This window comes from Oryctolagus cuniculus, chromosome 16, assembly GCF_051225735.1.
Source record: "Oryctolagus cuniculus isolate XC-2025 breed Fujian yellow rabbit chromosome 16, ASM5122573v1, whole genome shotgun sequence".
NCBI lineage: Eukaryota > Metazoa > Chordata > Mammalia > Lagomorpha > Leporidae > Oryctolagus > Oryctolagus cuniculus.
Window position 1 is genome coordinate 91,844,743 of NC_142882.1, and position 15,851 is coordinate 91,860,593.

At 59.1% G+C, this 15,851-nt stretch overlaps 1 protein-coding gene across 2 annotated transcripts in view; it reads right to left on the minus strand.

Moving 5' to 3' along the window:
* DDC (dopa decarboxylase) overlaps positions 1-15,851 on the minus strand; it is a 44,730-nt gene that overhangs the window by 1,545 nt on the left and 27,334 nt on the right. For both annotated transcript variants that reach the window (XM_089315987.1, XM_017337637.4), the window contains exons 9-14: positions 13,379-13,446; positions 8,135-8,211; positions 6,009-6,028; positions 3,979-4,077; positions 2,426-2,527; positions 93-294 (exon numbers count right to left, since the gene is read on the minus strand). In XM_089315987.1, the coding sequence (XP_089172113.1) occupies positions 93-294; positions 2,426-2,527; positions 3,979-4,077; positions 6,009-6,028; positions 8,135-8,211; positions 13,379-13,446 (568 nt within the window). The remainder of the gene's footprint in view (positions 1-92; positions 295-2,425; positions 2,528-3,978; positions 4,078-6,008; positions 6,029-8,134; positions 8,212-13,378; positions 13,447-15,851) is intronic.

Sequence of the window (15,851 nt, forward strand, 5' to 3'; positions counted from 1 at the left end):
CGCAGGGCATTGGGTGGCAGCGCGACCGCGGTCACGTGAGGTGGTCACGTGAGGCGGTCAAGTGAGGCAGGCACGCGGCCGCCGTCACTCACCGGCAGCGCGCTCGGCTTCCAGCACGGCGCCCGCCAGTTCCCGGATGTGCGCCCAGGCCAGCCGCACATGCGCAGACTCCGTGGTGCGCGAGCAGATGGCGAGACGCAGCACGAACTTGTCTCGGAGGTGGCAGGGCACCAGGTGGATCTTCTTGGCGTCGTTTATCCTTTGGAGGAGCGCTTCGTTCACCTGGTTGGAGCCCTGCGGGGTTGAGAGAGAGGCCGCGTCAGGCGGCAGACGGGGAAGGCGCTGCGTGACGTGCGCCTCCGGTACCAGGTCACCAGCGGCAACGAAGGGCGGACACGGGCCGAACGCCGCCGCCGGCCCACCGGACACTCTCCGCGCTCTAGCGAGCTGCTGGTGTTCAGAGAGACGGAGGCGGCCGCGAGCCAAGGGCCCCACGGTAGACAAACACCTGGCACTTCCGGGAGCCGTGGGAGTCTGCAGCGGCGGGCCCACACCCCCAGGAAGGGGCCACTGGCACCTCAGAACACTACCCGGTGTGGACAGGCCTGCTCCCGTACCAGAGAGAGAAGCAGGGAGCGATGGTGCCGGGGGATAGAGTTCTGCCGGGACGCAGGAGCGCGCAGCTGACGTCGTGTGATCGGAAAGTTACAAGAAAGGCTTGCCCTGTTCGAGTGGATTGGGCGAGAGAGGCCCTCGCAGTGGAGGCGGGGAGCCAGAGGATGGGCCGAGAGGGACGACCCCCCAACAGACCAAGCAAGCAAGCTGAGGCCGAGGAAGGACTGGCGGCGAGACCGGAGAGCGACAGCGTCCAGAGCCACCTCGGCCACGTCTGCTCCCCCGTGGAGCAGAGCTGTGCGGTCCCCTGGACGCTCCGCCTGCAGAGGGCTGGGCCCGGAAGTCCGACGAGTGGCGCAGACACGCACCCGTTTGACGGTGCGTTTCCTCGGAGAAGCGCGCAGGTGCGCGGAGGAAGACACCGGCAGGGGGGCAGTGCCTGGCCGCCTTCACGCGAGCCTGGAAAGTGCCCACGAGGGGAAGGCACGGCTGGGTGCCGCCTGCGCAGCATGCGAGCAAACAAAAGCCTTAGCCACGCCAGAGGTGGTGCTGTGGGAGACAACCCGACCCCGAAAGGCACGTGTGTGCCGTTTCCCACGAATGCCCAAGCCGGCCTGTGGAGGTGGACAGCGGACGTGTGGAGGGGCAGAGGGGAGAGTGACCGCTGCCAAGCGTGCGGTTTCTTTGCGGGAGTGAAGGCCTGAGCTTGGGTCGGGAGATGGCTCCACAGCCCTGTGCGTGCTGCAGGGCGTTCAGACGTGCCCTTTAAGCGACGAAGTGAATGGAATCTCAGTAAAATTGTTAACATGAAATACAGAAGCCCGACACGAACAGAAACGCTGCTGGTGGCAGGCGAGTGTCGGCGCTGACGGAACTGACACCCCACCATGGCCCTCAGGACGCCGGTGCTCGAGGCCCTGCCTCAGGCACACTGCCGTGTGCCACGCCCTAGCGTCCCTCTGCACACCTGCAGCGGCCCCCAGGCCCATCATTCCGGGCCCTGTGGAGACCCGGGTCTCTCCCGAGCTGTGTCCGCGGACTGCAGCTCTCCTGTTTCCGGATGTTCCACAGCGGCTCTCCTCCTCACCTCGAAGCCGCAGGACTGAGGTGAGGGGCAGCCGGGAGGCAGTGGTGCACTTGGACAGCGCTGTGAAAGCAGCGCAGCCCGCCTGCTCCTGCTCCCCCCATCACCGCCTTCCTCAGGAAGAGGTCTGCAGCTGATCGGAGGCTGTGGACCAGTCGAAAGCCAGCGCAGCCGTGCTCAGAGCACCAGGTGTCTCCAGCTCCATCCATTCGACGGTAGCCAGGGGCTGGGCGCTGCCTAGCTTCCAGCCTGCTGGCAAACACCGTTCTGAATCCTGGCAGAAATGGCGACACCCAGGCTGCAGGGACCAGCTCCCTTCTCGCAGGTACCGCTCAGCCAGTGTGCTCACCCTCCTGAGGAACCTGCTGGGTCAGCGTCAGCCTCACCCTCCCGAGGGGGTGTTAGGGTCATGGTGAGGATGGTGCCAGTGTGTGGGGTCACGGGCAGCCTGGACCAGCCCCCAGGAAGTTCTGTGGCAGAAGTGGGGGCAGAGCTTTGGGGATGGGAAAATGGGGTGGATTTTAGGGATAAGAAAGGTTTGCAAGCAAGAAGCGTCTGAGAGTGTGTGGAGGAGGCTGAGCAGCCCTGGCTCACAGAGCAGTCTGTGGAAGGCGTGGAGTCCGGTGGGTCAGTGCAGTGGGGCCGCAGGCCTTGTCTCTCAGTCTCCTGGGAGAGGGTGGAAGATGCTCCCCCGACCCAAAAAAGGCTGCCTGAGTGCAAACGTACCTTTAGCCGAAAACAGACGAGTCCCAGCGTGACTTTCATGCAGATTTCAAAGCGGGGATCCTGGAGCACCAAGGACTCAAACTCGTGGGCCAGCTGGACATGCTTGGGAGAGAAAGAGGAGCTGCCCGCGTGTCCCGTGGGCTCCCAGTCCAGAGGCCAGCCCCTGGCACAGCTCCCTGGCTGCCCAACCACAGCTCAGTGTGGGGGCCTCCACTCACCTGCTGTCTGTCCCCTTGCGTTTCTCAACCCGAGCATGTTCACACAAACCCAACCACTCTGGTCTCTGTGCACGGGGCTGTTTTGCCCCACCCAGACAGTCTCACATCACTGTGGTCTCTGTGCACGGGGCTGTTTTGCCCCACCCAGACAGTCTCACATCACTGCGGACATGCTGCAGAGGCGTTTGAACGTTCTAGAAAGGACGATCGCTGACATCCGCCAGCCGCTCCCTGTGTGTGCGCCGTGCTGCCTGCTCACCCTGTCATCCCCACCACGTGGGAGACACTGTGACTGGACCCGTTTTGCAGGGAAGGGAACAGGTTCTGAGAGGCAGGTGACGTGCCCAGACTGCCCTGGGGAGGCCCTGGCAGAGCTGGGATGCTCAGACAGCCAGGCCTGGGTCCTGAGGTTGCCGTTCCACCTGTCGGCCACTCAGAGGTGGGAACCACATCCACCCACAGCATTGGCGCTGCCTGTGCCTCACTGAACACACCAACTTCTAGGTGTGCAGGCTCTCCTTGGTGGGGCTGGGGGCACGGCTTGCTCTTTCTATACCTGGGGAGCACACTCCAGGCCCCGTGCAGCAGGTGCTCTGCAGGCTGTCAGCCACAATCCTGGACCTGGCCTAGTGGGAACTGAAGGAAGGCCAAACACACTGCTGTCGTCTTACCACCAGAGGGCGCCAGATCTCACCCTCCAGGCGCTGGCCGTGTGGGCTGCACTGCCCTGCAGGGAGCTCCTAAGGCAGCATTGGGAGCACGTCCAGAGGCAGCGAAGTCACCGCCGTGGTCCTGGAGCTTCCGGGCGTGACTGCACACGGGCACGCCTGCTCCGGGATGCTCTGCCTTCCCCCACGAAGCTGAACTCCCCTCCTGTGCGTTCTCGGCTGGGGAGGATGCCTCTGGCCTGACCTCGCACACTCCCCACTCGCTCCATCACTGACGCTCCCTGCATGCGGGTTCTCAGACCCTGACAGTGCTGCTGGCTGGGAGCATTGTGCGGATGCCTCTGACAGATCCCTCCCGCCCTGGGGCCCTGGTCAGCGTGGTTGGGAGGACAGTAGCCAGTGTTCTCCCCACTGGGCTGACTGCCCAGACTGCTGGCCAACAGTGGTGACAGACACCCTGTGCAGACGTGTCACTCTGACTCTCTTCGGTGGGCTGAAGTGTCACCAGCAGGCAGCAACCCCGGCAGCCCCTCACCACAAAACAGCCAGGTCCGTATTGGGGCACTGGGCCAGGGTCAGCCCACTCTTGACAACCAGATGTTAGGGCAGATCCCTCCCCACAGTGCCCTAGGCCCTCTGCAGCTCCAGGGAAGGAGGACGCAGTCACCTTGCGGATGTAGGCCTGCAGCCCCCTGACACCGTAGAGCCGGAACACAAACCACATCTTCAGGGAGCGGAACCTGCGGCCCAGCGGAATCTGCCAGTGCTGCAACAAGACACGCGTCAGCAAGGAGCGCACTCAGAGTGGCTTCCTTCTCTGCTCCCCAGCCCACCTGTTCCTCTGGGAGGCAGCCAAGCCCTGCAGCCACTTCTCTCTGATGGCCTTGCCCCCTCCGGAGCTGCCAAGCCCACCATGGTGTGAGCAGGGCCCCAGGCAGAGGGTATCTTTGCAAAGCTCCCTAAAGGAGTGCAGACAGGGACAGGTGACAGCGGCTCAGGTGTCCCTAGTTTTCACTGTGGAACGGACCTGTGCCAGCTCAGATACACCTGGAAGATGGCCGTGCCTCGGGAGGCAGAGGCTCCTGCTGAGGGCAGGAGAGAGATCGACTCCGTCTGTAGCTTTGTGGAGTGGGCGTGGCTAGGGAAAGCAGAGGAAGAACACGGGGCCGGAGACAGAAGCAGGAAACAGGCAGGGAGGCGGCACGGGAGGAGCTCCAGGAGCCCAGCCGGCGAGGCCGGGCCAGACGCTGCCCGCCCCACTCGCTCATCCTCAGTTTCTGGAGCCACGTGAGGCGGCACACACAGTTCTCGTGTGGGTTCTTGTGCTGGGGTCCTGCAGGGCGTGTTGGTCACTAGAGTGTCCAGAGCACCTGGGCTACTTTATGTCCCTTGGAAGCGGTGTCATGCCTTTTCTTCCTAGCAATACTGAAGATGTAGGGGAGGGAAGTTTAAAGAGAATACAGGGTAGACAACTTGGTCCTGTGGCCTAACTCCCCGTTTTTGGTCTTGTCCACTAGGAAGAGCTCATCGTGAGTGGAAAGCCCCACTCTCATGTGTGACAGCCACGCGTGGTCATTCGTCACAGGGACATCAATGCACCAGAAAACGTGGGTCTCTGTGTGGCCTCTCTGTAATGATGAGGGCCTTGGAGGAGTCTGGACAGCATTACGATTTGCATTTCGGTGGAGCAGCAGCAGCGGCCATGTGGTCAGCCCAGCCTGGGGTCTGAGAACCAGCAGAGAGGACGCCGGGCATCAGCGCAGCCCGGGGCAGTGTCAGGCCGGGGAGATTACAGGCGGTCCTGCTCTCTGACTGGGTTGAAAATCACTGCTATATTTTCCTTAAACAGACGCTGTTTCCTTAGTTTTGTAAAAGGTATTTGGAACCTAAAGGGGATTTTTTATCCAAGTAAGTGACCTCATTCATTCTCCTGGCCATGTCCGGGGTGCACGCCCTGGCCTTGCTCCCTGGTGTGGAGCTGGGCGGTGCCCTGCAAGCCACCCCCAAAACTGTGCTAGGATGAGCCTGGGTGGCACGGGCAGCATTCCTTCAGCTCTGCCCGGCCGGCTCCCCACTCCCACCAGAGGGAGTGCCGCAGCCCTTGGTGGCTCTTCCTAAGCCGCTAGCATGCCTCTCCACCACTGCTGTGCAGACACACACCTCCATCAGCAAGGGGCACCGTACCAGAGTGACACCTGTGCCCACCACATCTGACCAGAGGACGAAGGGACTCGGGTCGTCTCAAGACGGGGAGGCGCCGAGGCAGAGGTCCCAGGCCTGTCCCCCAGTGGTTCTGTGTGAGCCTCCCAGCACTGCCTTTGGCTCCAAATTCCTTTCCAGGGAAAAGTGTGGACAGCTGCTGTCTCCAGAGCCCACTTTACCGCGGTGACGCGTCACAGGGCAGGAGAAGCAAGGGGTGAGGAGAGGCCCGCAGCGCCAGGCACTCCATGTTCCCTGAGTCCTTCCGTCCCCCAGCCCTCAGCATCCCGCAGTGACACAGAACACCCCCTCCCTAAGAGGGGCGCACTAGGGATGCAGCCCCTCCTCCCCTCCCAACCCTAGACCTCCCGTGGGGGTCAGCAGGACTGCCCAGTGCCTGCAAGAGCCCAGTTAGTGGGTCAGTTAGGGCCCAGCAAGCAGGAGCCCTGTGCCCACTCACACCTTGGGTCACAGCCTCCCTGGAGTTCAGCCACTTACCCTGTAGTCGGTGATGAGCCCTGGAGGGGAGGGAAAGGGAAAAGAAGGTGTGAGACCTGCATGGACCACGCGCAGCCTGTGTCCCCTGCCAGTTCTGAGCTGAGGCAAAGCCGCACGGTGGGCAGGGCCTGCAGAGGGGAGGCCTGGGAGCAGGAAGCCCCAAACACAAAGGGGAGCCCTGGTGTGTGCTTTGTGGGGTCCCACAGCTGTGAGCACTGAGCTGTCACCTCGTGCCCAGCAGACAGGCGGTGCTCGGTCACTTGTGCTCCCGTGGGCCGGTGGAGGGGGCCCAGAGCAATCAGAGTGATAAGGAGAGGAAGGGAGGAGGCCCGCATGGAGTTCTCACTTCTACACGTGCATGCGGGGGCCGCAGGCAGCGGCTGGCATGGGCGGGCGCTCCGTGGCCACGTCTGGAAGTCCAGGGCACCACGTGGGCCACGACAAGGGGCCACTTGGCATTTTGTACTCCCCTGACCTGTGGGGGGACAGAGCCCTGGACACTGAGGACACAGAGGTCCTACAGGCGAGGGATCCGTGAGAGTGAGAGTGAGAGGAGCTGCGTGGACTGGCGGCGGAGGATGTCTCAAGCATTGGAAACCTGATCCACTCACACAGGCCTGGCCAGGCACACGTGGGGCTTCCTAAATGCCTCTGCACTCAGATAATTGTGACTATGACTTGGCCATCACAGGCCCTCTCCTGGGACGAGCTGGCCACCTAGCACTGCCTACTCATGCAGTGGTGTTCATACGGACACCAAATGTCCATCCTGGGCATCACTCCCCAGCCGCCACCTGCCTGGCCTTTCCCAGGGGAATAAAGGCAGGAGCTACAGGCTCATGGCCCTGTGCTATGTGAGCCTGAGGAGGCCCAGGGTCCCCCAGCTGACCCTAGGTCCCAGTGTGCTCCATCCCCCATGCCACAGCCTCTCACGGGTGGTGCAGGGCTCATCAGTGGCAAAGACAGCGCCAGCTTCAGGGGCTGCAGCCTGGCGTGACTCAGACGCACCACCAGGAATCCAAGGACAGAACACAGGTGCTCCACAGGGTGTGCTGACAGCCACAGCATGTCAGGGGAGGGTGGAGGGCCCCCTTCTCCCGGGGGCACCACACCACCTGCTGTGGTGGCCATGTGAGTTAGTTCTGAATTTCATGCTATCTTTCAGAGCCCCCCTCGGAGACATCCTCATTGCTACCCCCTGCACCCCTCGGGCCCAGCCTGCAGGAGCACGGGAGCCTCCTGGAACGCGGTGTCCCTCCCTGCCTCACAGGAGGCCCCAGGTCCCTGCAGCACCCCCGAGCCAGAGACAGCTCTGCCCTCAGCCCTAAGCTCCGGTGCAGGCAGCAAATCTGCTTTAGAAAGACATTAGGCTCTGTTTCCGAACTATTTTCCTACCCCAGGAGCTGTCTGTACCTACACTGAGGTCCTGTGGCTACCTTCACTGGCTACACCCACACTCTACAACCACCACCCACACAGTCCCATGGCTGTGCCCACCATCTACACCCACACTCTATAACCACACTGTCTACACCCACAGGTCCCATGGCTGTGCCCACCCATCTACTACACCCACACTCTATAACCACACTGTCTACACCCACACAGGTCCCATGACTATGCACACCCATCTACCACACCCACACTCTATAACCACACTGTCTGTACCCACACAGGTCCCATGGCTGTGCCCACTGCCTACACCCACACTGAGGTCCCATGGCTGTGCCCACCATCTACACCCACACTGAGGTCCCATGGCTGTGCCCACCATCTACACCCACACTGAGGTCCCATGGCTATGCCCACCATCTACACCCACACTCTATAACCACACTGTCTACACCCACAGGTCCCATGGCTGTGCCCACCCATCTACTACACCCACACTCTATAACCACACTGTCTACACCCACACAGGTCCCATGGCTGTGCCTATGGTTGTGGTGCTGCCCCTGCTCCTATCCTGTGGAGCCCGAGTTCAAGGCATCCATAACCAGAGTCTCCCTCTAGGACATGGGGACAGAGCCCCAGAGGCAGGGCCCAGACACCATGCGGGGTGGTATGGACACAGCCCCCACGAAACCAGAGTGTGAACAGAGTGCCAGCAGCGAGCGCCTGCTTACCTGAGTCCTGGTGGCTGTGCTTCAGGTAAACCGGATCCAACTTAAAGGCGCCTGTTAAGTCTGTCCTCTTTTTCACCCTGGGTCAAGAGAACACACACTAGGGCTCAGGACGCAGGGCTGTGAATGGGACCACGCTGCCTGCTCTCCCCATGCTCGGGCACCCTTTCCAGGCCCCAGCTGAACACCTGCACTCATGGCCTGGCTCCAGCACAGCACTGGGGTGGGAGCTAGAACAAACTGTGAGTGTTCCCTGGAGTTTGTCCCCATCTGTGGCTCATGGCTTCTACCACGCCTGGTGTCTCTGGAGCAGTGCGAGTGCCTTTCCCATGGTGAGGAGCTCGGCTCTGGCATGGTTTCAGGGTGGCAGCTCCTTGCCCGGGCCAAGGTAAGAGTTAGAGGGTTGCACATTTCGGCCCCACCTTCCAGTCTCCAGCAGGGGCTGGGGCCAGCTCGTGATCAGATCAGTGGTGCTGCTCCATTACAAAGCCCTCAAAGATTGGGTTCCACTCGGGTGGGGAGCACCCAGGGGGACCTGGCAGCCTGTGACCTGCCTCCCCAGCCACCCCTCACCCACCACAGCTCCTCCTTGGCTGTTCACACACTAAACCTGCAGATGTGTGTGAAACACACTCGGGTTCTGTGAGGTTAGCAGAGGCTGGCGCTGAGCCCAGCATTTGTGGAAGCCTTCAACTCAGGGGTCACATCACACAGAAGTGCGGGTGGCCTGGGGGCCTGGTCCTAGAGACCAGGCTCTTCGTGGCAGACAAATACGCCAGCCAGGGTGTTGACCAGAATGGCACTGAGGTCAGGACTGAGTCGCGATGTTCACAACATGTCACTGTACTTAGCTAAGGCTCCTTACGCAGCTCCCAAAACATTCTAGAATATTTTCCACAACGACCTAAACGGGTTTGGATGTATCTGTTCATAGTAACCTACATGCTGTGATAAAGAGTATTTCTGTTTTGAAAAATGTCGTGTGGGCCGGCGCCGTGGCTCACTAGGCTAATCCTCCGCCTTGCGGCGCCAGCACACCAGGTTCTAGTCCCAGTCGGGGCGCCGGATTCTGTCCCGGTTGCCCCTCTTCCAGGCCAGCTCTCTGCTATGGCCCGGGAGTGCAGTGGAGGATGGCCCAGGTCCTTGGGCCCTGCACCCCATGGGAGACCAGGAGAAGCACCTGGCTCCTGCCATCGGATCAGCGCAGTGCGCCGGCCAGAGCGCACCGGCCGCGGCGGCCATTGGAGGGTAAACCAACGGCAAAGGAAGACCTTTCTCTCTGTCTGTCTCTCACACTGTCCACTCTGCCTGTAAAAAAAAAAAAAAAAAAAAAAAGAAGAAAGAAAAATGTCGTGTGTTGCTCTGTGTCAGTGTTAACAATCCACTGCTTCTGGAAAGCCCAGGCCTGGCTGGAGGACAGCGGGTCTCAGCTCCCCTGCCCGGGCCTGGCCGGAGGACAGCGGGTCTCCGCTCCCCTGCCCAGGACTGGCCGGAGGACAGTGGGTCTCAGCTCCCCTGCCTGGGCCTGGCCGGAGGACAGCGGGTCTCCGCTCCCCTATCCGGGCCTGGCCGGAGGACAGCGGGTCTCAGCTCCCCTGCCCGGGCCTGGCCGGAGAACAGCGGGTCTCAGCTCCCCTGCCCGGGCCTGGCCGGAGGACAGCGGGTCTCCGCTCCCCTGCCCGGGCCTGGCCAGAGGACAGTGGGTCTCAGCTCCTCTGCCCGGCGCCTACCCTTTCACTTCTTCATCTTCTCTTTCGTCGTGATGAACAGGTTTCCTGCAGTTGCTCGGTAGATAAGAAGGTTCTCTCCTGTCCCCGTGTCACTACGACCCTTTGTCCTGAGTGTTGGGTTTACGTAATGCTTCTTTGCACCAGGTGGGACGATAATGCCTTCGCCCTTCCTCGTCGACTCCCTTCTAACACAAAATCACGCTGGCTCATCTGGAACAGCAACCGCATTTCTCCACACGTCAGTGGGCTGTTTGCTCTCCTTTGACTTGGGAGGTTTACATCTACGTGGAGCCCCAGGAACACTTGCTCCGTGACGGGAGGGGTCACATGCCTTGTGCGCTGCACCCACCATGGGATGGGTAACAGTAGGATTTTGGCTGCAGGAGCAAAATTTAAATGTTAGCATGCTGTGTTTGTGATTTTTTTTAAGACTTCTATGTATTCTTGAGCTGCACTGGTGGCGTTTTGTGGTTGCTGTCTGTGTGTTGGTGGTGATTCGGGGTGTGACGTGGTCCCGGGGTTTCACTCTCCAGAGTGCCTGCGTTCCGTCTTCCCCACACCTTCTCCTCCTCGTCCGGAGCCGCTGGCCCACAGCTGTTCTCCCAGCAGCCGAGCTCGGTGCCCGCTCGGCTGGGCCTCTCTCCTGGGTCTTCACGGCCTGCTTCATGACGTCAGTCCATCGTCTTTATTGTCTTCCTGTTCGCTGCTGGGAGTCTCGCCTGCTGCTGCTCTCTGGCTCACTCCGCTCTCGAGTGCTGCCTGCTCTCTGGGCGTCGCGTCCACTGCTCTCCTCGGGTGCTGTGGCGTCTTCAGCCGAGCTCAGTGCTTCTACTTGCAGGCCCCTCTGCTGCTTCCTGGCCTGCATTCTGATAGCTCGGGGCGGGGGGGGGTCTCCTCTTCAGTAGTGAGGTTTGGACTTTGCAGTTCCTTACAACATTTCATGGGTATAAAGGGGAAGAATTGTTCTTCAACAGATGATTAAAAGATGAGTGTGTGAACGCACACACACAGACGCACACAGACACGCAGGGGACCGTCCACCCATGATTCTAGAATCAAGTCCCACCATCGCTACAGAAATTAACTCTTTCACAGAAACAGAATTTTTAAAACCTCCATTGTAACAGAAGTGTGCAAATGCACTAGAACAATTTATGATAGTCTGAGGTCTGGACCAAAGCCCGGCCTCTCTTAAAATGCTTGCTGTGCAGGCCCTGGCCCGTTTGGAAGCTGAGGCTGTCTCTGGAGGCTGAGTGGCCAGCATTCACACAGAACACATCCAGGATCCCGAGTGAACAATGAGACACCTGCAAACAGGTAACGAGATCGCTGGGAAGCCTGTTTTCTGTGCTGGTCATGAAAGGCAGTTTTAGAAACAATTCTCTTGTCCATTCCAACAGTTAAAGAAGAGAACAACGTTTCTGTTAAATCATGGACTAACCACTGGTAAAACTTAATGAAAAAAGAGACACTTTTTTTTTAAGATTTTATTTATTTGAAAGAGTTACAGAGGGAGAGAGAGAGATACAGAGAGAGATACAGAGAGAGAGAGAGAGGTCTTCATCTGCTGGTTCACTCCCCAGATGGTTGCAATGGGCAGAGCTGAGCAGATCTGAAGCCAGGAGCCAGGAGCTTCTTCCGGGTCTCCCACGTGGTTGCAGGAGCCCAAGGACTTGGGCCATCCTCCGTGCTTTCCCAGGTGCATTAGCAAGGCGCTGGATTGGAAGTGGAGCAGCCGGGACTCGAACTGGTGCCCATATGGGATGCTGGCACTGTGCCATAGCGCCAGCCTGAGGCCCACTCCCTGTACAAGCATAGCGCCCCTACAGCCAAAGGCAGCAAATCCTTCTGCCTTGACTTGGCCGGTCAGCCTCCAGGTCGTGGCCTTGGGCTTGGGGAGGCCTGATGCCCCACAGCTGCCCAGGCAGGAGAGAGGCACGTGGGCTCCGTTACAGACACAGTCACATCTCCTCGGCCTTCCAGACCCCTGGGAGGCAAGGGCTCCTCCATGGAAGACAACCCCAACACAGCCCCCTGCAACACTGCCCAGCGGCGCCCAACCACAGGCAGCTCTGTGTCTCCCACCTGGCTTCCAGGTCCCCTCCTGGGACACCCTCTGCCCCTTCCCCTTTCCAAACGGCTGCCACCTGCCTGCCTTTGCTGTCCGTCTTCTCTCGTCAGTCGCCCCCAGGACAGCACCCCTCCCTCTGCAGGCAGGTCCTGCACCCGGCACAGCAGCGGCGGCTCTTGGCTCTCTCTGCCTCTGCTCTGGGATACGGTGCACCGCAACGTGTCCAGAGGCAGCAGCAGAGCCCCAGGGCCCGAGCAAACGCCCTTCTCACCACATTCTCCCTCCCTGGGCTTCCCGGGAAGGCTCCCGTGAGCTCTGCAGACCCCCGTCATGTCCCTGTGGCTCCCTCTAGCAGCCTCCCCAACTGACCAGATAGCCCAGCAGCAGGAAATGACAGTCCACTCAAATTGAAAGGGACTTGTGGCGCGTGGAATAAGCCGTCCTTACCACATTCCGCGTCCAGTAAAACAGGAAACACAACCATGAGAATACGGAAGAATACTCAGGCTCACAAAAACCAGGGCTTCTTGAAGCCCTCGTTAGAATTTCAGACAGAGTTAAGTTTGCACTGCCGGAGCATAGTGAGTTCTAAAATCCTGCATCAGAAACTGGAGGAGAGACTTTGACAGAACACTCTACTGCTTGGAATAGGAGTAGAGGCTGAGAAGACAGGTGCCTCGGGAGACACCAGGCTGGGACGCCAGCGGGGGCCGGCAGGAGCTGCCCGTAGCAGCTCTGCTCGCCTCTCTCTCCAAGGCTAGAAACCACTCGTTTAACCCCACACTGACCACCTGCAGAGCCTCGCATACGGAACAGTCTGGGAATTCTGCAAGTTTGCGTGTTGTGTGACACGCACGCAAAGGCCCCTGCTCGGTCCCAGGATTGCTGAATCCATGTCCCACTCCCAGAGGCCACACTCGCTGGATTCCAGGGTCGCCTCCCGGCTGACACTGTTTCTGTACACATCGCACCTGGGTGTGATATCAGCTTCTTTAACTCTCAGCTCATTCTCTTACTCTAAATCGGCCCACAGCAGTCGTGGCACGGTCACAAGGATTTCCAGGGAAATTCTTAGGTCCCAGGGCTATTTTAAATACATGTGACTTGAATTTGCCCTTAGCAAATGCTTTTCAACATCTTCCCTGGCATTGCTTAAACTCAGCCTTCAACTCTGACGAATAAAAATCTAAGAACAAACACACAAACAGCCGAGTTCCAAGTAGGAGCTGAGATTTCCTCGCACTCGCTTTCTGCTCATGCACGATACATCACGCTGAGGACTCTCTCCACGTCCCCTGCTCCCCGACGGACGCCAGGATGTTGCAACCGTGTGTTCCCGACCAGAGTCTGCCCCGCACGGAGCGCTCGGGGCCCAGGGCGCCCAGCTCCCGCCTCCTTGCGGCCAGCTCCTCTGAGAGGCCACGGGCCCGGAAGAGGCACACTCACCACATGGCGGAGCAGTCGAAGTTCACCAGCAGCCACTTGTGGGGATTAAAGTTAAACGAATCTGCAAACTGCAGAGCAACAAGAACAAAGAGCAGCAGTCAGGGGACGTTTTAGTGACAAATGCCCGCCTACAAAACCAGGCCCCACACTCAGTAATGCGCGTCTGCATCCCCCATCGGGAGCACGGTCGCTCCTGAGTCGCCTCAAGTCCGCTAACGTGCGTCCGCATCACATTTCCAGCACTGGAATATTTGGGAGGCTCAGAAGTTTCATGGCCAAGCACTCTGTCCAGAAGTGTGTGGGTCAGGCTGGTAAGACCCTGTCTGCCCGTCGCTCCTTCAAGTTCATGAACTTGCAGAGTTCCCAGAGTGTATGCAGCGTCATAAGTAAGGAGAAAGCGAAGGCCCCAGAACCAACCTATGCACTTGGAGATGAACCCAGCTTTTCACTTAATTGGTTAGTTCTTTTGCCACAGCTGCCCAGTGGTCCCACAACCCTGCCTGTCTGCCTGTGTGGTTTCTCCCCTAGTTTTAAGGATGGCATCCGGGCGCTGATGTTCCTGACAGATGCAGCATCCCTGCGAGTGACGGCCGCGGACAAGTGACTCCAGCCTCTGACGTCACGTTTTCCAGGAGAGGCCACACACACTTACGCGCGAAGAGGGGCTGAGGATTCGCCCTGCACTCCGTCTGCTTGCTGAGCTGCCGTGAAGGCTGCCTCCTAACAGTGCGTGCCCTGGTTCCTCTCGGACAGAAGAGCTGGGGATGAAGCCGCCCAGCTAACGGTGCCACCACGGGCCCCAGTCTGGCCATGTTAGGTAGGAAGTCAGAAATGAGCTTATGTGTGTGTGACAAAGGCCTAAGGCATTGACACCCAGGTCCAGCATCTGCATCTGAGTCATCCTGACAACCTTCCAGGGGCAGCCCAGTATCTGCACTTCAAACATCCTTTCTCTAACGGGAGGTGCCAGCCAGGCTTCCCCAGTCTGATTACTTCAGGGGGGAAACTCAGAAAGGAATTTTTCATATTTACATCCAAAAAGTCCTTTGTTCCAGGAGGAGAAGAGGCAGGAAGGCAGGACCCATCCCCTTAAAAACCCCCAGCCTCAACCGGACTGCGTGCTCAGCCCTCCACCACTCTGCTGAGCCGCCTTGCCTGGCCTGCCCAGGTGTACTCTCTCCACTCACCCATGTAACCTCGCTCTCCCCAGTCCGAGTGACTGGGCCCTCTCTCTCAGGTCTTGTCCGGAGAGGTGCCCATCCTTTCTTACGCATGTCCCTTCCCTAATAAACTTTGCTACTTTTACTTTCCCCTGCTCTCTGTCTCACGCCTGAATTCTTTCTTGTGTGAACACAAGAACCCTTGTTTCTCTGGTAACAGCCACATCCCCCCGAGGGGAATCCTGTCTCCCCAGGCTTTGCGACATCTCCTTTCCATTGAGTACCATGGATCGTAGAGGTTAGGTGGCCCAGGTGGGTACGAGCAGGGAGACAGGGAGACGTTAGCCCAGCAACCGTTACCTTCCACCCTGCCCACGCTGGAGGGGTCGCCTCATTTCCTTCCCCGCTTCCATAAACGTAATTTTGAGGAGACAGGATATTTAAGCAAGGTTCATTTGTTGATAGAAGGAAACAAAAGGTTAAAGAGAAGCTTTGTTTGCTGTGCGTTTTATTAGCTCCCTCCTCTGGGGCTGATCTGTTTAAACTTCTTTCATTCCCCAGCAGTGCTATTTTCCTCCTGCTGACAGGGGGACAGGCTCTTATCTCCACGGGGAGGGCCATGACAGGATATTGCAGCCCTTATCTGATCCAGGAGCTGCCAGGCTCTCGGAGCAGGGATGGAGTTAGGACTGAAATGAGGCATTGTTGGGCACCGAGCCTGTCTGTGGCTGATAGGATCGCCCGGGGCGTTGTCACGGGGTGGTCTGACAACCAGGCACCTTCTGCGAAAGATGAAACCCTACGTTGTCCGTTCCTTGGTCCTTGGGCAGAGAGGGGCAGTGGCGGGAGACCAGGCTGCCCCACGCGCCCCGGGAAGATGAAGAGTGGAGGCTCCTAGCTGCACCCCGCCCAGGGCCCAGCTCCTCGAAGATGTGTGTCAGCTGCGTGTCCTCACCCGAGGTGCTCGGCTCTGTGGTGTCTGGGAGGCGGGGTTCTCTGGGTTTTGGAAAATTTGCAAAATGAGGTTCCTGGGGAAAGGCACCCCAGTCTAAATGTAAAATCCACTTCCATTCCATGCACGCCCCACACACATAACCTGAAGGCACTTTTAGAGTCTTTTAAGAGACTTAGGCATGAAACCAGAGGCATGGTGCGGGATTTTCCACTGTGGCCCCCTGTGGACACTCAGAACATCTTACATTTGAAGCTGTGAGCATAAAGGGCAGACGTGACTGTGAAAGAGAACCAGCCGGTGTGGACGTATAGCCTGGGGTATCCAGTTACCCCAGAACTGAAATGCATCAGGGCTTCAT